The 18653-nt window shown below is 28.4% G+C and overlaps 6 protein-coding genes across 10 annotated transcripts; 3 read left to right on the top strand and 3 right to left on the bottom strand.

Annotated features, from left to right (window-relative positions):
* The first annotated feature begins 64 nt into the window (after positions 1 to 64).
* Positions 65 to 3633, top strand: LOC139088095 (uncharacterized). Of its 2 annotated transcripts, XM_070637137.1 has the most exons (14): positions 163 to 180; positions 312 to 450; positions 536 to 572; positions 641 to 828; positions 893 to 966; positions 1032 to 1137; positions 1238 to 1407; positions 1469 to 1884; positions 1943 to 1996; positions 2056 to 2430; positions 2491 to 2639; positions 2698 to 2809; positions 3018 to 3122; positions 3178 to 3633. In XM_070637137.1, the coding sequence occupies exons 2-14, from the start codon at positions 373 to 375 to the stop codon at positions 3528 to 3530; spliced, it is 2217 nt and encodes a 738-aa protein (XP_070493238.1). In that variant the 5' UTR covers positions 163 to 180; positions 312 to 372; the 3' UTR covers positions 3531 to 3633. The 2 variants fall into 2 exon arrangements, with proteins under 2 accessions (XP_070493237.1, XP_070493238.1); XM_070637136.1 differs by having other exon boundaries at positions 65 to 450.
* A 712-nt stretch (positions 3634 to 4345) lies between these two features.
* Gclc (glutamate--cysteine ligase) lies at positions 4346 to 7865 on the bottom strand. 4 transcript variants are annotated; one of them, XM_070637138.1, is made up of 9 exons: positions 7749 to 7865; positions 7504 to 7663; positions 6766 to 6904; positions 6511 to 6705; positions 5655 to 6449; positions 5455 to 5572; positions 5351 to 5374; positions 4823 to 5281; positions 4347 to 4762 (listed from the first exon to the last, which is right to left on the bottom strand). In XM_070637138.1, exons 3-9 carry the CDS (start codon positions 6893 to 6895, stop codon positions 4582 to 4584), a joined length of 1902 nt encoding a protein of 633 aa, XP_070493239.1. In that variant the 5' UTR covers positions 6896 to 6904; positions 7504 to 7663; positions 7749 to 7865; the 3' UTR covers positions 4347 to 4581. The 4 variants fall into 4 exon arrangements, with proteins under 4 accessions (XP_070493241.1, XP_070493242.1, XP_070493239.1 ...); XM_070637140.1 differs by lacking the exon at positions 7504 to 7663 and having other exon boundaries at positions 4346 to 4762; positions 7749 to 7835; XM_070637141.1 differs by lacking the exons at positions 7504 to 7663; positions 7749 to 7865 and adding an exon at positions 7085 to 7254 and having other exon boundaries at positions 4346 to 4762.
* A 200-nt stretch (positions 7866 to 8065) lies between these two features.
* Positions 8066 to 8998, top strand: LOC139088224 (prefoldin subunit 3-like). Its single transcript, XM_070637340.1, has 3 exons — positions 8066 to 8203; positions 8315 to 8704; positions 8764 to 8998. Exons 1-3 carry the CDS (start codon positions 8126 to 8128, stop codon positions 8854 to 8856), a joined length of 561 nt encoding a protein of 186 aa, XP_070493441.1. The 5' UTR covers positions 8066 to 8125; the 3' UTR covers positions 8857 to 8998.
* Positions 8999 to 9358: 360 nt separating this feature from the next.
* Positions 9359 to 11444, bottom strand: LOC139088151 (uncharacterized). The gene is made up of 12 exons (XM_070637220.1): positions 11369 to 11444; positions 11198 to 11293; positions 11087 to 11122; positions 10965 to 11018; positions 10798 to 10893; positions 10708 to 10737; positions 10532 to 10552; positions 10441 to 10461; positions 9883 to 10380; positions 9749 to 9814; positions 9647 to 9685; positions 9359 to 9583 (listed from the first exon to the last, which is right to left on the bottom strand). Exons 1-12 carry the CDS (start codon positions 11442 to 11444, stop codon positions 9453 to 9455), a joined length of 1164 nt encoding a protein of 387 aa, XP_070493321.1. The 3' UTR covers positions 9359 to 9452.
* Positions 11445 to 14346: 2902 nt separating this feature from the next.
* Positions 14347 to 15328, bottom strand: Blos3 (Biogenesis of lysosome-related organelles complex 1, subunit 3). Its single transcript, XM_070637152.1, has 4 exons — positions 15160 to 15328; positions 14889 to 15102; positions 14719 to 14819; positions 14347 to 14619 (listed from the first exon to the last, which is right to left on the bottom strand). The coding sequence occupies exons 1-4, from the start codon at positions 15235 to 15237 to the stop codon at positions 14494 to 14496; spliced, it is 519 nt and encodes a 172-aa protein (XP_070493253.1). The 5' UTR covers positions 15238 to 15328; the 3' UTR covers positions 14347 to 14493.
* A 56-nt stretch (positions 15329 to 15384) lies between these two features.
* LOC139088105 (adipose-secreted signaling protein) lies at positions 15385 to 17985 on the top strand. Its single transcript, XM_070637151.1, has 3 exons — positions 15385 to 15545; positions 15698 to 16168; positions 16330 to 17985. Exons 1-3 carry the CDS (start codon positions 15536 to 15538, stop codon positions 16371 to 16373), a joined length of 525 nt encoding a protein of 174 aa, XP_070493252.1. The 5' UTR covers positions 15385 to 15535; the 3' UTR covers positions 16374 to 17985.
* Positions 17986 to 18653: the final 668 nt, after the last annotated feature.

The following is an 18653-nucleotide window of genomic DNA, read 5'->3' as shown; positions in this document are numbered from 1 at the left end:
AACGGCTATAATTTTTAAATCGAGAAAAGCATGTGAAATAAAAAGCGCTTTTGTAAAGCAGTTTGCAATATTTTCGGTCGTGATAGAGTATAAAAATACCTTCTATAAGATATGAACGATAAAATTATTATGAATATGATAGAGTATTTCACTTTTCTTCAAGTGCTATAGTGTTAACTTGTAAAGATCCACCAAAATAATTAGATTATAAGTTCCTTTATTTTGCTTAGATTTTTTTTTCATCTACAAAATTTTTAAAACGAGAGATTTTTTTGTTTTGTCTCTCAAATTATTTTCTTTACATAACTTAGTGATCACTAATTTGAAGAAGAGCAATAGAATTTCAGTTTTTAATAATAGAATATCGAAAAAATGCGAGTAGTTGGATTGATTTCAGGTGGAAAAGATTCTACCTTTAACATGTTAAATTGTCAAGCTGAAGGACATCAGGTATATCTACGTTTCATACTATAATTATTTATCATATTTTTCTTCATCTGATACTATTTACTTCATCTGATTTATTGCGAAACAGATTGTGGCATTAGCAAATTTACATCCTGCTGATAAAGGTAATGAATGGGAATAATTTATTGTATTAAAAAATCTTTTGATTTGAAGTGAATATTCTATCTAAAAGATGAACTTGACAGCTACATGTACCAAACTGTTGGACATATGGGAATTGAAAAGATTGCCGAAGCTATGGAACTGCCATTGTACCGAAAAACGACTTCTGGCAAAACAGCACAAAAAGGCAAAAATTATGAGCCATTAGACAGTGATGATGAGGTTGAGGATCTTTATGAATTGCTCAAAGAAGTGAAAGTAACTTAATTGCAATTGATTGAGGAAAAATGAAAATCTAATATTTTATGTGTGATTTTCTTAGGAGAAAGAAAACGTCGAAGCAGTTGCAATCGGTGCAATATTTTCTGATTACCAACGTGTTCGAAGCGAAAATGTGTAAGGAATGAAAGATTTTCTTTTTAATTTCCGCAATTATAATTTGTCGCATGTATTCACATTAGATGTTCCCGTCTAAAATTACAAGCGTTTACATATTTGTGGCGGCGTGATCAAGCTGAGCTTTTACAGGAGATGATTGATTGCCATATTGATGCGATAATCATAAAGGTATATACACTATGAATGTGTACATTCAATAATACATGTACCTTTATAATTATTTATCATTTTTTTCTTGATAAGAAATTAATTTTCTGTATGTTAAAAGGTCGCTTCACTAGGTTTAACGCCGGAACGTCATCTAGGAAAATCGATTCGAGATATGCAAGGGCATTTGATAAAGATGCATGAAAAATATGGGTTGAATATTTGTGGAGAAGGTGGAGAGTATGAGACGTTTACACTAGATTGTCCTCTGTTTAAAAAAAAAATTGTTATGTATGTTCTTATGATATATAATTAATCTACATATTAATATTAATAATAATTTTAATTTTAGTGATGATGATCAAGTTGTAATAAGCTCATCAGATCCCGTTTGCACTGTCGGATATGTTAATTTTACAAAAATCCATTTGGAGCCAAAACAACCCTCAGATTTTCGACATTATGTGATAAAATCATCGTTCGATTTCATTAGTGAATTGAATTCTTCATCATATAGCGATTTGAGCGATCCGGATTTGACCGATACAGAACTTGAATTTATTGAGAAAGGAAATTTTGGAAAACTATGTGCCTCAAAAAGTCTTCCGGAAACGTTTTCTTCAAAAAATTTCTGTTCCGAAGAAATGAGGAACTGCAGCATTGAAGATAATCCTGAAGTGAAATTTGAGTATGAAAAAGAAAAACTTCAAATTGAGGCACATCTTGTATCCAATTCAAAAGGTTGGCATTGGATATCTAGTATTCATGGTAGGTATTACTTTTTCTGTATATTTATATAATCTATTTTTCTTAAATTATCATATAGGAGAAGGAAAAACGACATATGATGGAATTAGTGATGCAATGAGACGTCTGGATGGTAAATATTAACGTTTTATCATCAATACTATTAATGACGTATATATTTTCATGTTTAAGAAATAATTGAACAAAACTCATTAAAACTGCAAGATCTCTGCTACATTACGCTTTATGTACGAAATATTGCTGATTATTCAGTTCTTAATGATGTTTACAGTGAGAAAATAAATTTTCAAAATCCACCTACCCGTGTATGTGTTGAAACATGTTTGCCTGAAAATTGTCACGTTATAATGGAAGCTGTTGCATTTAAGAGTGGTATAAATAATGTAAATGAGGCTGACTACAAGCGACATACAATGCACGTTCAGGGAATATCTCATTGGTCGCCTGCAAACATTGGTCCTTATTCACAATCAACAAGTATAGGAGAAATTACATACATTAGTGGTCAAATTGGTCTTATACCGGGTAACATGAAAATAATAAATGGTAAATACAAACACAATTAGATAATTTGAAATAAAATCTATAAAAAAATCAATCTTACAGGTGGTATAAAGAGTGAATGTAAGCTTACTCTTCGACATATTAATAGAATTGTAAAAGCGATGAATTCAAAAGGACAGTTACGAGACGTAGTGCAAGGAATCTGTTTTCTAACACATCCAAATTATATCACAGAAGCTCGTCGACAATGGGTGAGTCCGCTTTTTTTATCTATAAGAAATTTTAAACAATCACTTTTTTTTAAATTAGGAACGTCGATCAGCAAATGCGATAATGGATTATATAGTTGTCCCAGAATTACCAAGAAAAGCACTAGTTGAGTGGCAGGTTTGGATACATAACTATAACAACAAGTTTGAATGTTAGTACATAATTGTGCTGTCTGAGCAGAGTGGAATCTGAAATATGTGTTGGCAATTCTGTCATTACGAGAAGGCCCCTGTCGGCAAGTAGTTAGTCAACGATCTGCCAATTACTATACAGAATATATTCGTTATTATAAGGATTCGCTCCATGCTCTCGACTATAAAAAAATTTTGAACAAATTTGTTAATTAAATTTTTTTTAAGATGAGGAAACGGGCTGTTCAATTAAAAATCAATATGTTCTTTCTCTAAGACGCCGTTGGAACTATGAAAACAATTGTGCTGCAGTTATTTGCTATGTTTCAACAGGTATTTTGATCAAAATTGATAATTTTCTAATAAATATTTAAAATCGAAATTTAAGGACAAACAACATCTTCATCAAAACTAGCAGACATGATGGAAGAATGGAAACAACATCACGAAGAATTAATACAACATGTCACCCAAATTCATATATTGGAAGTAATGAAATACGTTCTTAATAAGATAATGCAGGGTTATGCTTTAAATATTGAAAATATACCTGGAATTCATTTCCGTATATTTTATCAAGTCACACCATCTTTGCCATCTTTAGGAAATTTAATAATTTCATCATTGACTTTGTTCAAAGAATCAACACAAACAGCTCGAATTGCCTTTACGGTAATTCCTGCTTGCCATTTGCACAACTTTGGTACGTTTATTTCAATTTGTGGAGTCCGTCATGAGTAGTTAAATTGTTTTTAAAAAAATTAATCATCTTGTTTGTTTAATCCTTCATATATTTTTACGATACATTATTTTAAGAGAATAAATAATTTAAGCGAAAAATGCAGTGCTATAATTTTTTTAATAAAAAAAATTTAAAGCAAATTTATCTCATACTAAGCTGAAAAACAATCAAAATTAAATGTTTAAAGACTCAATTTATAGTTTTTTATGAAACATTGTTGGCAAGGTCTAAAAAAAGTTCTGAATAAATGAGAATTTTTAATTCTTATTATGCTATTGAGATTCAAAAAATTAACGTTTAAGTAGAGTTTCTGGAAGCGGTTTTCCGAAAACCGCAAAACCGCACTTTTTGAGCCTTAATTGAAATAGAAAGATTTAATACTTTTATGCAAAAGAATCCAAATTAAAATATTTTCAAAAAATTGCATACATTTGTATGAAAACCGCAAAACCGCGCTTTTGAAAAAAAAGTAAGTTTAAGGCTAAAATATTTTTTGAAGGGTATTGTTTTTATCGTGAAGCATATTTTAACATTTTATTCTGAACTCAGTTCACGACTGACTACTATCCTTAAATCAACTTTTTTTAATCATAATTTTTATATTAGAAAAAATGTAGTTGCGAAATAGTTAATAAAAAGCTTTCAATAAATTGTATGTTGTTTTGCAACATTTCATTCGAAATCATGTTTTGAACCGTAAATTTATGTTCATTCATGTTTCATGTACTTCAAAAAATTTCCAAATTCGTCCAAACAAAACTTTACAATAAGTAAGGCGTTCCAAATTTTAGCAGTAATAAAGATTTATTCAATAATTTCCCAAAATATTTATTTAGTTATTATAATATAAATACCTAAATCCAATTTAAACTATATACTAAAAATACATTCAGAAACTAAAGTTAAGTGCACTTATTGTTTCTTGTTGCGTACGGATACAAAATAATGAATGTTCATTTGAAGAATACAATAATACCTAATGCTTTTTATAAAAAATGCTCTTTTCTAGTTTGATAATAAGGTGTAATAAGAATATTTTTTTTTATACGTTTAATTTCCATTTTGAGCTTTAAGTTCATGCTGCTTTGCGATTGCTGGTGGAATTTCTTCAGAAGTTTTGGAATTTGTGAAACATCCTATTAGTTCGTTGCATGGTAATAAACCTTCTTGAACTTTTTTCGCTTTTTTCAGCAAATCATAATTAATTTTATCGGTCACTATTGAATCATTCCTGAAATTATAAAGAAATCTCTTGTATAAAAATAGTAAATTTTGTGTTAGCATATTTTACTTATAATCTGGATGATTTAATACTTCTTTTCTTATCCAGGATGCTGTTGTTAGTAAATTTCCAGCAGCTCTCCTTTGAATCAACTTTAAATATTGCTGAATTGAACAATGTGTGTCCGTATCTACTTCCATTGATGCTAAATACTGATTAATTAGTCTAATTAGTCCAGGAAAATCATCTTTTCCATTTATAATTTCATTAATAGACCATAATTCACAGTCTTCACATTCATCTTTTGTTGTTTGACAGTTGTCGTTTTTGTTATCATTTACATTTTTTCGAAACCAAAATTTTTCTTCCATACAAGCATTGCGCTTCTGAGCTTTTTGCATATTTTCGTCCACTTTGCTGATTGGTATCAAAAAATTTAATTTAAATGAAAGAATTACTCGTGTAAGTAAAACTATAAAAACAACAATTGCCGCATTTTCGAAATCGGTAAGTTGTAGTTCACATGGTCTGAAAAGCATTTCGATTAGTTGTTAGATGTGACATCAATTTAGAATACTATGATTTATTAATACATACCTAAATTCAACACGCCAACCAATACTTAAAAAAGAAAAGACAAAAAAAATGTTTTAAGTAATGATAATCCAGAAAGTATCTAAATTCTTGCTTTGATTAAATACCTTGAATTTGGAGGTGGCGGTTTGAATCTCATTGTTTGCCAGTTAGTTGATTGAATATTTTCAAAATGATCTGTTTCTTCCTCGTCATTTTGATGAATTTTTTCACTAAATAGCGAGACTTTAAATTACAGAGATTAATAATTTTTTGTTTTAACAAATTACCTAGAAATACCATAAAAATAATTACTTTAATTACCTACCTGTATCTCTGATAAACAAATGTGCAATATGTTGCGCCAATAAATGATCGATACCTCCTTTACGAAGTTTTTCATAATCTTCTTCATTGTACAATAATGGAACATCGTTGTATTTTTCTCCATTTTCCGACAAATATGAGTCAATTGAGTCATATCTTGATTTATTAATTCTAAATTGATTTTCCTTTAGTGGCGCTAATCCTCTTTCTTCCATTGTTCTGCAGTCAACGGAAGCAGAAATCACGTTCCAACGACAATCAATATCTGTTAAATAACCTCTATAAATAGGAGATGCTGCAGTAAATGCCAGCATTATTGGACATAAAGGAGTTAGTTGATCATATAAATATCGGGCTTCATTGATATTACAAGCTTGAAACGTTAATTGTAGACAACAGTTTCCCATTCCAAAACCCATTGCGTCCATATACACATGATCGGGGGTTTCCTGGAGTGCTTCAAAAACAGGATATTTTGTTTTTTCGTCTTTAAAAACGGGAACGTTGATGCACACCTTCTCTCCACGTCGCATTCTAATATTTCTTGTTAGATTTTTAAATCGTGGATGTCCTGAAAATATTGCTTCATCTGGGAAGAATAAAGATTGTGCTGCTGAATCAGGATTGTTCGGTTGAACATCAAAAGATGGGTAAGAAAACTTTGGACATCCTAATAATGGAAAACTTGTAATAGACATTACTGATTCGTCATCATTTAAAAGCTGAGCAACTTCCTCTCGTCTATATTTCATTGACGATTCAACGACATTGAAATGTGCTAATAATCCTCCATAAGCTGTTTAAAATAAAAAAGTCATTTAGGAAAAATTTACTAAAAACATTAATTATTTTCATACGCTTTCCCGGAGTTCCTTCTACCATATATGCAGCATATTCCGGTCTCCATAAAGATTTGACAGAATTAGGATCTTTTAATTCTTTCTCTTGTAATTGATTTAGAATTTCAAGTGCTCTCAAAGATACTTGTGCTGTTTGTTTTTCGTCATCAAACTTTATAATCATATATTCAACTTCATCACCCCACTTCAGAACTATATTAAATACATTAGCATAATTAAAAAAAAATTAATATGATAAATGTTTTAATTTACCATCTCCTTGGCGATCTTTAAGACGCGCATATAAGTTAATAAATTGTTCGATACCATGTTCTCTTACATGATTAGTAAATTTTTTTGTTTCTTCCCATGAAAGAGGACTGCCTTCAGTTAAAAGTCCCATATTCGATTACTAAAAAATGTAGAATAAAAAAAAATAAATTAACCTTGGAGCAACAAGATTTTGCTATTAATTTCTTCCTAATTTTATAGACGTTCTGTTTTTATGTCGACATTCTCGAATTATTGGTTGCTTTCTGTGCCATAAATTATCACAAACAAAAATAGATTATACCAATATAATGTATGTTACCTTTGTAGATTTCTTTCCCAACTTTTCTAACTAACTGTTTAATGACAACTAACATAAAAAAATAATCTACTTTTTACTTTATATACGAATCTTATCCTTGAAAAATGTATTCAAATGCTTTGTCATGCTTAAGACGATGAAAAATTATCGAAATGTTTTTGTCGTTTATGATTAAACCAAATGAAATAGAAATAATTTACATTCGTAAAAAGTATCGATTGATAAAAATGTTAATCACTAAATCAATTAAAAGACACATCTATTCATGAAAGCTTCAAATTGAAAGATATATTCATTGACTTTTCCAATGACGTCATTCTCAGATTAGTGCTTATTTCATAAGAATTTGAAAATCCAAAATATCCAATTAAAAAACAAAAATTAAAAATTAAATAAAAGCCGATTATTTTATACATTACCAATTGTTTTATAATATTTCCAAAATTTACTATATCAACACTGCTCGTTCAGCTACGTTCTAGTGCTATTACTCACTCTAATCAATTGAATATTAGCCAAATAATAATATATTGTATTCTCTTATAAACTTATTTTAATGTTGATAAGATCCGGCGGATTCTATAAACAGGTTTTTCACGAAATATTTAGTTTCACACTATAATTATTATATATTGGTTGCAATTTCAATACTAGATATATTTACCCATTTCATTACTCCTAAATCCTCTCGTTGAAATTATTTAGTTAAATGAACTTTTTACAAAAGTCAATGATATCAACTCTGTTTTCACAATTTTTTCATGGATATTTAAAATGAAATTTAATTGACGTCGGAAAAAATCCAAGGTATAGACACCAATGCTTGATAATAGTAAAAATTCCATAATTCCAAATGAATTTCTTGTAATTACCTATCTAATGTTTTAAAGCAGTTTAATTCTATAGTTTTTATTTCAAATAAAAGTTTAATTTTTTTATGTATATTAAGATATTGGCGACATTGTTATAAGTGTCCTATCCTTGTCATTAGTTTTTCTGATATTCTGAGGAAAATATTATTAAATCGGTTTTTGAGTAAAAATGTCGGGAAATGTAGAATTACCAAAGTTGCAAGATGGTCAAACGTCATATGCTGGAATTCCGGCTGCAATTTTTGTAGTAAGATATAATAAAAGTTGATTTTAAATTGTTACAAAAGTTCAGATTTTAACCAAAAACAAATGTTTTTAATTAATGATTTTTCATATCATTAATGCGTTTTTTCAATAGGATGATGTTGATCAATTTATGAGTTTGCCGGAAAATAATCAACAAGCCGAGAAAGTTTTAAAATCTCTTGATGAGCAACATAGTAAATATAAATTTATGGAAATGAGCATGGTTTCTCGCAAAAGACGTCTTAGGCAGCAAGTTCCAGATTTACAAAAATCTCTTGAGATGATTAAAGTTTTGAAGGAACAAGATGAGGACGAACTTGAGACTAATGTACTATTAAGTGAACAAGTTTTTGTCAAATCCATCATACCAAAAACGAAAACTGTTTGTTTATGGCTTGGAGCAAATGTAATGCTTGAATATCCATTGGATGATGCAGAAGACCTTTTGAAGCACAATCTTGCGTCTGCTAATATGAATCTTAGATGTTTAGAGCACGATCAAGTGAGTCTTATGAATAATTTAGCCCAAAAAAATGTACTTATTAATATTTTTTTTTGTAGGAATTCTTAAGAAATCAGCAAACAACCGTGGAAGTAGCAATGGCTCGCATATACAATTGGAACATTTCAAAGCAGAAACAACAGCAAAAATGAAGTTAATCTTTTATCCTTTTTTCATGATTTTTATGCTAATTTATTACTAATCATATTGCGCATTTCATTTACAATACTTCGTTATTATTTGCAATGAATATGCAATTCTTTCCTGGTGCATAATAAAGATCACATCCTCCTATGCTGTGGAATTTATGAATTTAAAACGAAATGTTTTTTAACTTGATCAATTAAAAGTTTTGCCTATAAGAAATTAATTTCGACGAAATCAGCAACAATCTCTTTCAGTTTTTTCTTGTTTGAATTTTTTATTGGCATTGAATGGAATGGAATTCTTATTTTCTCTTAAATATTAATGGACGGATTCTCATTGTATACCACATTCAGTATATGGTAAATTAATTAAAAAAACTATCTGTGACAATTTTCAATTAATTACCATAAAAATTATAACTTTCTAAAATAAATCTACTTTTAAGTCAATAAATTACTAAAATTAACTCAATAAATAAATAAATAAATAAATAAATTAATCGTTCGTCTGCCGCTGTCGTTAAATTACTGGACGGAAGAATTTTGTATGGTGAGAGGAAAAGTCGTTTAGAATCGAACACATAAGCTATAAACAAAGTATTTTAAGCTATCAGACCAAGACTTTCGGTCAATGATGGAACTTTGATTTCATCGTTATCTTCATTTTTTGGGGATTTGCTGGTACTTATGTTATCAGCTTCTGCATTCGTACTTACTTCATTTTTCTCATCATCTGATATAAAATGACAAGCAGTGCAATAAATGAATTTTTCGAGGATCAAAGTTTATAAGTTACCATCATCGTCATTATCATCATCTTCATCATCTTCATCATCTGTAAATTTTATGATCAAAAATGTGTTTCTTTCTGTACAAAATGCCTATTTTTTAAAATTACCATCATCATCATCATCGTCAGCAGGTTTTGTCTCATCTCTTAATAACTCTACACTTTCGTCATCATCTAAAAAACAGTTTGTTTTTTATTAATTACCCAACAGAATAAAAAAAGAATGTAATTTTATAAATTACCATCTTCATCTCCAGCATCATCGAATGTCAATGTGTTGATGATTCCTTCAAGAAGACCCTCCTCTTCCGATGTTGCTTTTGTTGGTGCAACAACTGGTGTATCAGCAATAGGTGCTTGAGACACAACTTCGACTGCCAAAGCTTCCACGGGTGCTGTTGAATCACTTTCAATTGCAGACACAATTTCATTTTTCTCAGGAACTAAAGGCATCATTGTTTCGGCTTCAACAGCTGCTTCGACTAATTTCTCATCACTTTGAACAGCATTTTCAATAGGTGCTACAATTTCGTTGACCTCTGCAGCAACTACATCATTTGCAACAATTTCTACAGGAGTTGCAACAGGTGTTTTTACAGGCTCGATTACAACAGGTTTATCAGCTACAATTGGAGCAGATGTCACAATTGAGGCTACAACTGGAGATACTGTTGGTTTCTTTGTTGTATCATCCTCTAAAATATCAGCAAAGAAGTCTTCTCCAAATCCACCGAACAAAGCTTTTGTTAAGAATTATTTATTAATTACTTGTCTATAAAACCTAATTTTGCTAAACTTACTATCTCCATCGTCTTCTTCTTCTAAAATGCCATAAAAATATTCCATTTATTGCCATGATATAGAAATTTTAAAATATTTGGAAACACTTACCATCATCATCATCATCAACAACTAAAAGGAAATTAAAACAAAATTTTATAAGTAGTCTAGAAAAAAAACCCCAACGGACGATAAGCATGCTTATCACGAATTGATCAATTAATTGAGTACGCTCATTGTCTGTTAGGGAATATTTAAAAAAAGAGTAAAGCCTATTTTGAACTTACTTAAACCTAACACATCGTCATCGTCATCATCTAAAATTTAAAATTTTAATTTTGATTATAAATGAAATAAATTAAAAATTTGGAATGTACCATCTTCAGTTGTAGATTGTGGTTTCTTGGCTGGTTCTTTTTGGGCTTCAACTGCAGGTGTTTCTTCATCATCGTCATCATCATCATCATCATCATCTTAATAATAATTTAAATAAATAATTTGATTAATAAAAATCATGTACGATGTATAAAAATCTTAAATATACCTGCTAAGGCACTTAAAAGGTCAATGTCAGCTTCGTCCTCTTCATCTGCTTCATCTAAACCATACATTTTGATTTTTTTTAGTTATATTATTTCAATTACTAGTCATTTTTTAAAGCTTTACCATCGTCACCAGTAATAAGTCCAAGAATATCGTCATCTGTTCGGATGCGTCAAAATAATTTTTTGTTTTAAAAAATAAGTTCGTAAAATTAGTAAACTAAAGAAAATCTACCATCATCGTCTTCATCTGCAACAGGCTTGATCGGGGCAGTTTCTTGATTCGTTACTTCTACTGCTTGCCTAACGTTAGACTTAATCGCTCTGGATTCTATTATTACATAAGAATTATTTTTCATTATTCATAATTATTGTATCAATCACATTTTTTTAATTTTTTTATTACCTGAAACAGGTTTCGCAGCACCATAGGCAATTATTATGAGTATCACTAAAAGCTCGAGTATGAATGTGATTTTCATGATTAAATTAGTAAAATTTGAGTATCAAAAAGTTTCTCTGTAATAAAAAGAAATATTTATGTTCATAAAAGTTTCGAATAGTGGGAACATCATGTATGATTGTAAAATTTTGAGGAAGAAACGGGAACATCGTCATATATTCATTTATTTGGGTTAATATATTCAGTCAATTTAACAATCTTTCTTTAGATCAAATTTAAATATTTTCTTTTTCTTTAGAGGTTTTTTTTTTAATTTTGTTAAAATTAACATACTAATAAGGAAAATTTTGAAAAGCCGTACCAAAAGAAATTACTGTCACAAACTCTCGTTTAATTCGCATAATCAATAAAATTCCTGTATTTATTTAATGTGAGACAAATATATGACAGTTGTTTTCATCTACATAATTAGGTAAATAAGAAGTGCATTTTTTGCCACCGTGGTTTCATTTTAAATGCGCGCGCTCAAAAAATATAAAACGAAAATTTCACTTTTTAACTAAATGCACGCGTAGACAAGTCACAGGTTTGAAGCAAAGCAGTTATTTACTGCCATTTTTTAAGGTGAAAGTGTCAATGACTTCTCCAGAGAATACCTAATAATAATCGTACTTTTCTTTCTTTTGAGAAACATTAAAATCGAAATTGAGTTTGGTTAATGGACACTTGACCACTACCTCAAATGTTTCTTCGCTCTCTCATTTTATATATTATTAATTTATTTTTATTTATTATTTCCTTCTTCTTTTTTCTCGTCTACACGCGCTTATATTAAGTTGATAATGATTAAGATGCTGGACAACCAGTAAAAAAAGAGTTGAGCCAAAAGTAGGACAAAGAAATTTTCTAAAATAAATATCAATCGAAAGCGTTCGAACTTTTTGGGAAAATATTTACATTGAATGAATAAGCGGGAATAAAGATGTAAATGTTGAACTACTTGAAACTTCAAAAGAATGTTATATTTCGAGTCATATATCGATCTTATGCGTGGATATCTTATATTATGCAAATTCGAAGAATCTATACATGATTTCAAAGTACAAGAGAGCAAAAGAAAATTCTAAAAGTTAATGAGATTTAAAATTTTGTAAACTATTATCTATTTCAATTTCACCAGGAATAAAAAATTATTGTTCAATTCTGACACTTTATTTTAGGTTAAATTGATTTGTGCGTGAAAATTAAAATGATTCGGAAACATTCGGAAACAATGTATTATGGCAGTTGATGAAATTACTTACTAAATTATCAGATATAAATTAATATTTCTGAAACATCTACTCATTTTATATTATATTTCTTCGGAGTGTAATTAACAAAACTGTGAAAAAAATCCGTTATTTGAACGAATTGCTAAATGAATTGTGTAACAATCAACAAACATCTTGGTCTTAAAATCTAGACACAGCCACTCTCACTCATGTAGCAACTTATTATTATTATTATTTTTAGATAAGTGATATAATGAAACAAACATTGTTCTAAGTATGTAGGCAGAATAAGAAGAAAAAAAACTTTCATCGACCATGACCTCATTTCAATGAACTGCTTCAAGGACAGATTCAATAAGATATAAAAAACTTTCTCACACCGCTATTTTTATGGAACTATACGTGTTGACCTAATTATAATTCTTGATTACTTCCTAAAGTTCATAAATCTTTACTAATTTATTTTCACTTACAAATAATAAATTAAACTATTCCAGGAATTATGTTAACGAAGTTTAATTTAAATACACTGAAAATTTATTGAAAACTTATCTTGAATATTTTTGGAACTCAACTTTCTTGTAATCTTTACTGTTTAACGTTTCAAACGAAAATGAACCTAAATTCCATTTATTTCTCTTCTCTTCTCCATTTCCAGCTTCTTAATTTCTTTTTTCTTCCACCACTTTTCTTTCACTGCAACCGATTGATTGGCGGCACTCGTATTCAACATCATGTATGTTTCGTTACAAATAATACACATTTTCATTCATAAATTGTGGATCTATTTCGCAAAAATGTGTATTAATTGAATAATATTAAATTGTTTTAAGAATGATTATTGCACTTTAAAGTATTTTTTTTTTTGAATATAGAACGGAGATACAAAAAACTAAGAAAAATTGAATTAATTACAGCAAATTGGAGAGAACCTATACACCAAAAAAAAAATGATATTTTCATTCATTTCTCATATCCTTCAATTTTATAAGTTAAAAGTTTATGCATTTATAAATTATAGAATTGAACTCACAACTTGGACCTCTGCATTCCATATTCGGCCAGCATTAAACAAATTATGAAAAATTTATAATTATAGGCATCATTAATGAACATAAACTTACGTATAGAAGGATATCACATGCTGCTGTTGAAAGGAAAATGAGAAATCTCCATTATTTGAAAATGCTTTTTCTATTAAAAGCAATCAATTTGTCGTTTCTGTTTGCAATTTAACATCTTTACTTAACTTGTCTACTGCCAGCAAATGAAGTTAGATATAAATCGCTGTCATTCATGAGATATCATATATCGAATTTGGCCGTATGTTCATTAATGAATGAATTGATTAAACAATAATCTCTTCATGATTTCTTCTTAAAATAACTCTTTCTTTTTGTACCAATATAGATATTTTTCATCTTTTGTTGTTTTTTGTATAATGCCAAAAAATTATGTACACACATAGATTTTTAACAATATTAATTTTTTTGTTATAGGTAATTTTGAAAGAGAAAATTCATGTTTTTTGTGATAAAGTGAAATGTCTTTAAAAATCCGGATCTGTAATCTCTGTATAAGCATTTTTTGAATGAATGAATGATTAATATCGAGGTCACCAAAAACTGAAATGAAAAAATGTCACTCTCATCATCGTTCTTCTTTGCGCTTACTGAACTTAAAAATGAAAAGCGTGTAAAAAGGAAGATTTTTTTTTTGTAACAATAAATTTATTTACCAAAAATTTTGTCCTATAAAATTTTCGTTTCTCCTGTATATTCAAGAAAATGTAGTTGTTAAAACTAATAAAATATATTATATACACAATCAAGATTAAATAAAATTTAATTACATTTAATGAGGAATTTTATTAATTTGTGGAATAAAATCACTGCTGATCACAGTTTGTAGTTTAGTATTGATCCTTGTTGATCGCTCGCTAGCGGTTTTCATTGCCGTAGAGACATTTTGTAGAGTTAACTGTAATTTTTATCATAATTTGATTTGATTGCTCTAATAATCAAGTTGAGATTTCGACATGATATTTTGTTTTTTGATTATTAAAAGATAATTACTCACCTGCGTACTAATTAGAGAGTTATCAGTATCCATGATTTTTTTGGAAATTGGAGCAATTCTTTCCTGAATATAGTTCTTTACTGCAATTGTTGATAGTTCATCTGTTTTAGGTGAATTTAAACATTAAAAACGTTGATTTTTCAAAATCTAATTATTCGTGATCTTCTTACTTATTCTTTTTCTTAGTGGATCAATATTTGGCTTACAATAATCATTTTGTTTATCATTGGAAAATGAGAAATTTTCAGTAATTTCTGTTGCAAAGGGTGTATTGAGTAAATCCTCTGCTTCCGATAATCCTTCTACAACTTTTCCATTGAGTAAAATATCAGACGAATTATTCACAGCTACATTTGGATATTCAAGATTATTTTCATTGCCAATCTTGAGAAAATATAAATTAAATCAAAATTAGTTTTTCACTAAAAAAAATTTACAAACCTTTGCGTATGAAAAGTTAAAGACGTAATGCTCATCTTCAGAATCTGTTTCTGGTGCTTCTCCAGTAAACGTTGTCATAATAATTAATTTAATTTTTTTTTAATAAATAATATGTAAAATGAAAATTTTATCAATATTATGAAGAGCTACATAAATAAGGGGTTGGTATTTTTTTGCATCTTTAAGCGCTTACAAATTATGAGCTAGCAAAGGTTTTTAAACTTTTTCTCTTATATACTGAGATTAAATTCAGTCTGTAGAGAATTTTTCAATAGAATAGATAGTAAATATCTAAATTTAGTGTTTTATCGAATTCCAATTTAAAATTTTTGATTGTGAAATTGACATAGCTCAATAATTATAAGAAATTGTCATAATGAGTGACGGTACGACTTTTTAAAATAAAATTTAAAAAAAGTGATAAAAATTTAGTTATAATAGCTTAAAAATATCGATTTTCTGCTTTATATCGAGTCATAGTCTAATTCGATTATTTTATTCAACTTTAAATTTATTTTTTGTTTTGTTTATCGAGTAGCTGAAGATCATCATGTCCATTTTAATGTCATGTCGGATGATTTTGAGTCAGATCATTCGCATCCGGTAATCCAGAAAGGTCCTCATGGCAGGATAAATGTTCATCTAGGCTTTTTACAAGTTAAACATCGATATCGCATACAATTAAATATTCCGGTTGAGATATTAGAACACTACTGCCACAAAAATCATAAACTAATCCTCAAGGTCGAAGAAAACTCGGTGCCAAACATTCACTGCAAGCTTTTGTCATTCAAAGGCAAAGATACGGATCAATCACAAGTTTACGAAGCAGAATTTGAGTTCTTTGCTCATAAAGAGAAACTTTTGAAAGAAGAAATAAAATTGTTAACTAGTGACGAAAAGACTGTCAAATTTTTATTTCATGCAAGAGTTCTTGGAAGAGGAAAAGGTACGCCAATGCTCAAAGAGGGTATTCACTTGTTAGGCATCGAAGAGGAGGAAGAGTCAGGTAATTTAAAAAATTAAGGTTTCTATAATCGCAACTTAAATCGGTGTCATCAGTTTTTTTTCTGAATTCGAAATCGGCTCGAATTTTGTAAAATTCAATTCGACGTTGGGTTTTGGTTTTACATTATGTGCTAATAACTATATATTTTTTTATTTATTCAGATGCTTCTGATTGGCAAGGATTTTCACGGAAGGAACCTAATTAACTTTAGGAAAAATTGTTTATTTGATCCTTATTATATTAAGAATCGTAGCGTGAAATTAAATACGAACAATCACAATCTATATAAATAATATAACAGAGAATTAAGTAATATGAAATTTTTGCCTCTTCAAAATTTGACAAGTTTGTCCAAGTGCAAATTCTGATTTCAAATAACAATAAGCATTAATAATAATATGCAGAAAACAAATATTGTATATTAATAGTTTTTTAATGAATTTCCTACCAAATAGATTTTAGAAATAAGTTGTAACTAACTTACTTATCAAATGTATGCTGATTTTTTTCTTATCTTTTTTTCCAATTGAGATTGTCATTTTTGTATAACTACCTAAATAAATATGTATCAAATGGCTTACAATTTTAATGACCAAAATGAAGTGCGAACAAAAAATAGAAAAATACATTGCGTCATCAAATGTAAGATATTCATAATACTTTCTATTTACTTCCATCAAATTTCTTCCTTCTATTCTCAAATTTTGATGCAAATTTTCTTAAATTGATTAACTTATTACACATTTGTTTTAAACTCTAGATATATATGTATGGTATTACATAAATTTAGAGCAAAATAGAAAATATATAAGTGACATCATAAATGAAAATAAGTAATATTGAAAAGAAGAACGAAAATTCTTTAAACATACTTCGCTAGAAACAAAATCAAAAAATAGCAAAAAAAGTGTTATTAAAAAAATTCATTAAATTGACGTTAAAATTTCTTATCCAATTTTTTATCATCATGTTAATGTCAATCAAAATGAAAAGCTATGTTCGTGATTTAAGAGGAAAAACAACAAATTGAAAACTTTGATTATATGATGTATACATTAAAATTCATTTAACACAGATTTAAAAAAATAATATACTTAATTTAAAATTCAAAGCTATTCTATTTAATTTTAACTCAGCAGAATGAAAACCCAATTTTTAGTTTCTGTTAATGTTGATTCTACTTTAATTTTGACAGTTTTCCACATATGGTTTAAATTTGTAAATTTCATAATTGATAACTTTCACTCTGATCAAGCGTCCTCAATTTAAAGTATTATTTAATATTATGTATGTGCCTCCAATTTTTTTTACTTCATGTTTCAACCATTACGGGTATTAATTACACCATCCATCAATTTACTGAATAATCTCAAAGGTATAGCATTTTAATGTGGAAAATCTATTTTTATTAAGTTTATACATGAAAACTATTGATTTGCTTTCATCTGTTTACTACATGCATATCTCGAATAGATTATGAGAAAAAAATCATTTTGTGGGTTAAATATTTAAGTAGAATTGCTTAAAAAAAGCTACTTTGTTGAATTTTTTTGTGCTTTACCATAATATGTCGCCACAAAAATCATTTATTTAATAATGTGTAAAGGAAAATGCGTTGAAAGTGTATAGGCATTTATACTTATTTTTCATTCCCCATAATCATATTTTTTTGCTATCAATTCTATATCAATACGAGGTGTTAATATAGTAATAAAACTTTTTAACTTCAAATACGTTGTACTTCAAAAATATCATTTGACTTTTTTTCAATTAAACTTTATATCCATTAATCTTTTATGCATATTTTGCTCATTTTGACTTTACATACATGATATTGTAGACGAAATTTTACTAAAATTAATAATTTAATAAAGCATTAAATTCTTTAAAATAAAATAATATCATATTTTATTTAACCAAAATATTTAGTGCTGATTGAAAATCATCACTAGATTTATTTATTTATTTCCTGTCGTAGGTAGCCAGATTTTAAAGGATTTTGACAAATATTCTTTCAGATATTGGCGTCAGACGAGAATTCTTAAAATCATAATATTTTACGTGTTTAAGCTATGGGAAAATTATGTTTTTAATAATAATTTATGTACATTTCTTAAGACAAAATTCGATGAATCAAATAAACATGAAGATCATTTTCACGCTATCAAGATCATGAATTGATGAATGTCTAAAAATATTATTTTTCTCAAAACAATGTTGTTTAAAAATAAAAAAATACTGAAAGCAAAATTAAGACACTTTGCATGTGCTCGGTCGGTCAATGTGTAAACTATATTCTCTTTTTTTGTTTACGAAAATATAGCTCGTGTGCTTCTGAAAATCATAAAAATTTACAATTTTTTTGAGAAAAAAGATGTGCACAATTTTAAGACTAAGAATAACGTGGGCTGTGCAATCATTTTGATGTTCAACTTTTCAGTATCCATGCATTTTTTAAAATTATTTTATCACACCTGTTGCAAGA

The sequence above is a fragment of the Chironomus tepperi genome, unplaced genomic scaffold (genome assembly GCF_022539635.2).
Source record: "Chironomus tepperi strain 1889 unplaced genomic scaffold, CSIRO-AGI_Ctep_v1 contig_161, whole genome shotgun sequence".
Taxonomy (NCBI): domain Eukaryota; kingdom Metazoa; phylum Arthropoda; class Insecta; order Diptera; family Chironomidae; genus Chironomus; species Chironomus tepperi.
Note: the sequence above shows the minus strand (reverse complement) of the source record. Positions and strands in the feature narration are given on the sequence as shown.

What these genes read in the sequence shown, in the direction of transcription:
- LOC139088105 (XM_070637151.1), top strand. An exon ending in CGAAGAGGAGGAAGAGTCAG is followed by an intron (nt 16,169 to 16,329) that starts GTAATTTAAAAA and finishes TTATTTATTCAG; the next exon opens with ATGCTTCTGATTGGCAAGGA.
- Gclc (XM_070637138.1), bottom strand. Translation starts at nt 6,895, where the DNA reads ATGGGACTTTTAACTGAAGGCAGTCCTCTTTCATGGGAAGAAACAAAA. An exon ending in TTTGTTTATCAGAGATACAG is followed by an intron (nt 5,573 to 5,654) that starts GTAGGTAATTAA and finishes TGTAATTTAAAG; the next exon opens with TCTCGCTATTTAGTGAAAAA. An exon ending in CCGCCACCTCCAAATTCAAG is followed by an intron (nt 5,375 to 5,454) that starts GTATTTAATCAA and finishes TTCTTTTTTAAG; the next exon opens with TATTGGTTGGCGTGTTGAAT.
- LOC139088095 (XM_070637136.1), top strand. Translation starts at nt 373, where the DNA reads ATGCGAGTAGTTGGATTGATTTCAGGTGGAAAAGATTCTACCTTTAAC. An exon ending in AATTGCTCAAAGAAGTGAAA is followed by an intron (nt 829 to 892) that starts GTAACTTAATTG and finishes TGATTTTCTTAG; the next exon opens with GAGAAAGAAAACGTCGAAGC. An exon ending in TTGATGCGATAATCATAAAG is followed by an intron (nt 1,138 to 1,237) that starts GTATATACACTA and finishes GTATGTTAAAAG; the next exon opens with GTCGCTTCACTAGGTTTAAC.
- Blos3 (XM_070637152.1), bottom strand. Translation starts at nt 15,237, where the DNA reads ATGACAACGTTTACTGGAGAAGCACCAGAAACAGATTCTGAAGATGAG. An exon ending in TCCACTAAGAAAAAGAATAA is followed by an intron (nt 14,820 to 14,888) that starts GTAAGAAGATCA and finishes CACCTAAAACAG; the next exon opens with ATGAACTATCAACAATTGCA. An exon ending in ACTCTCTAATTAGTACGCAG is followed by an intron (nt 14,620 to 14,718) that starts GTGAGTAATTAT and finishes TAAAAATTACAG; the next exon opens with TTAACTCTACAAAATGTCTC.
- LOC139088224 (XM_070637340.1), top strand. Translation starts at nt 8,126, where the DNA reads ATGTCGGGAAATGTAGAATTACCAAAGTTGCAAGATGGTCAAACGTCA. An exon ending in TTCCGGCTGCAATTTTTGTA is followed by an intron (nt 8,204 to 8,314) that starts GTAAGATATAAT and finishes TTTTTTCAATAG; the next exon opens with GATGATGTTGATCAATTTAT. An exon ending in GATGTTTAGAGCACGATCAA is followed by an intron (nt 8,705 to 8,763) that starts GTGAGTCTTATG and finishes TTTTTTTTGTAG; the next exon opens with GAATTCTTAAGAAATCAGCA.
- LOC139088151 (XM_070637220.1), bottom strand. Translation starts at nt 11,444, where the DNA reads ATGAAAATCACATTCATACTCGAGCTTTTAGTGATACTCATAATAATT. An exon ending in TGTTGATGATGATGATGATG is followed by an intron (nt 10,462 to 10,531) that starts GTAAGTGTTTCC and finishes ATGGCATTTTAG; the next exon opens with AAGAAGAAGACGATGGAGAT. An exon ending in TGATGATAATGACGATGATG is followed by an intron (nt 9,584 to 9,646) that starts GTAACTTATAAA and finishes ATTTTATATCAG; the next exon opens with ATGATGAGAAAAATGAAGTA.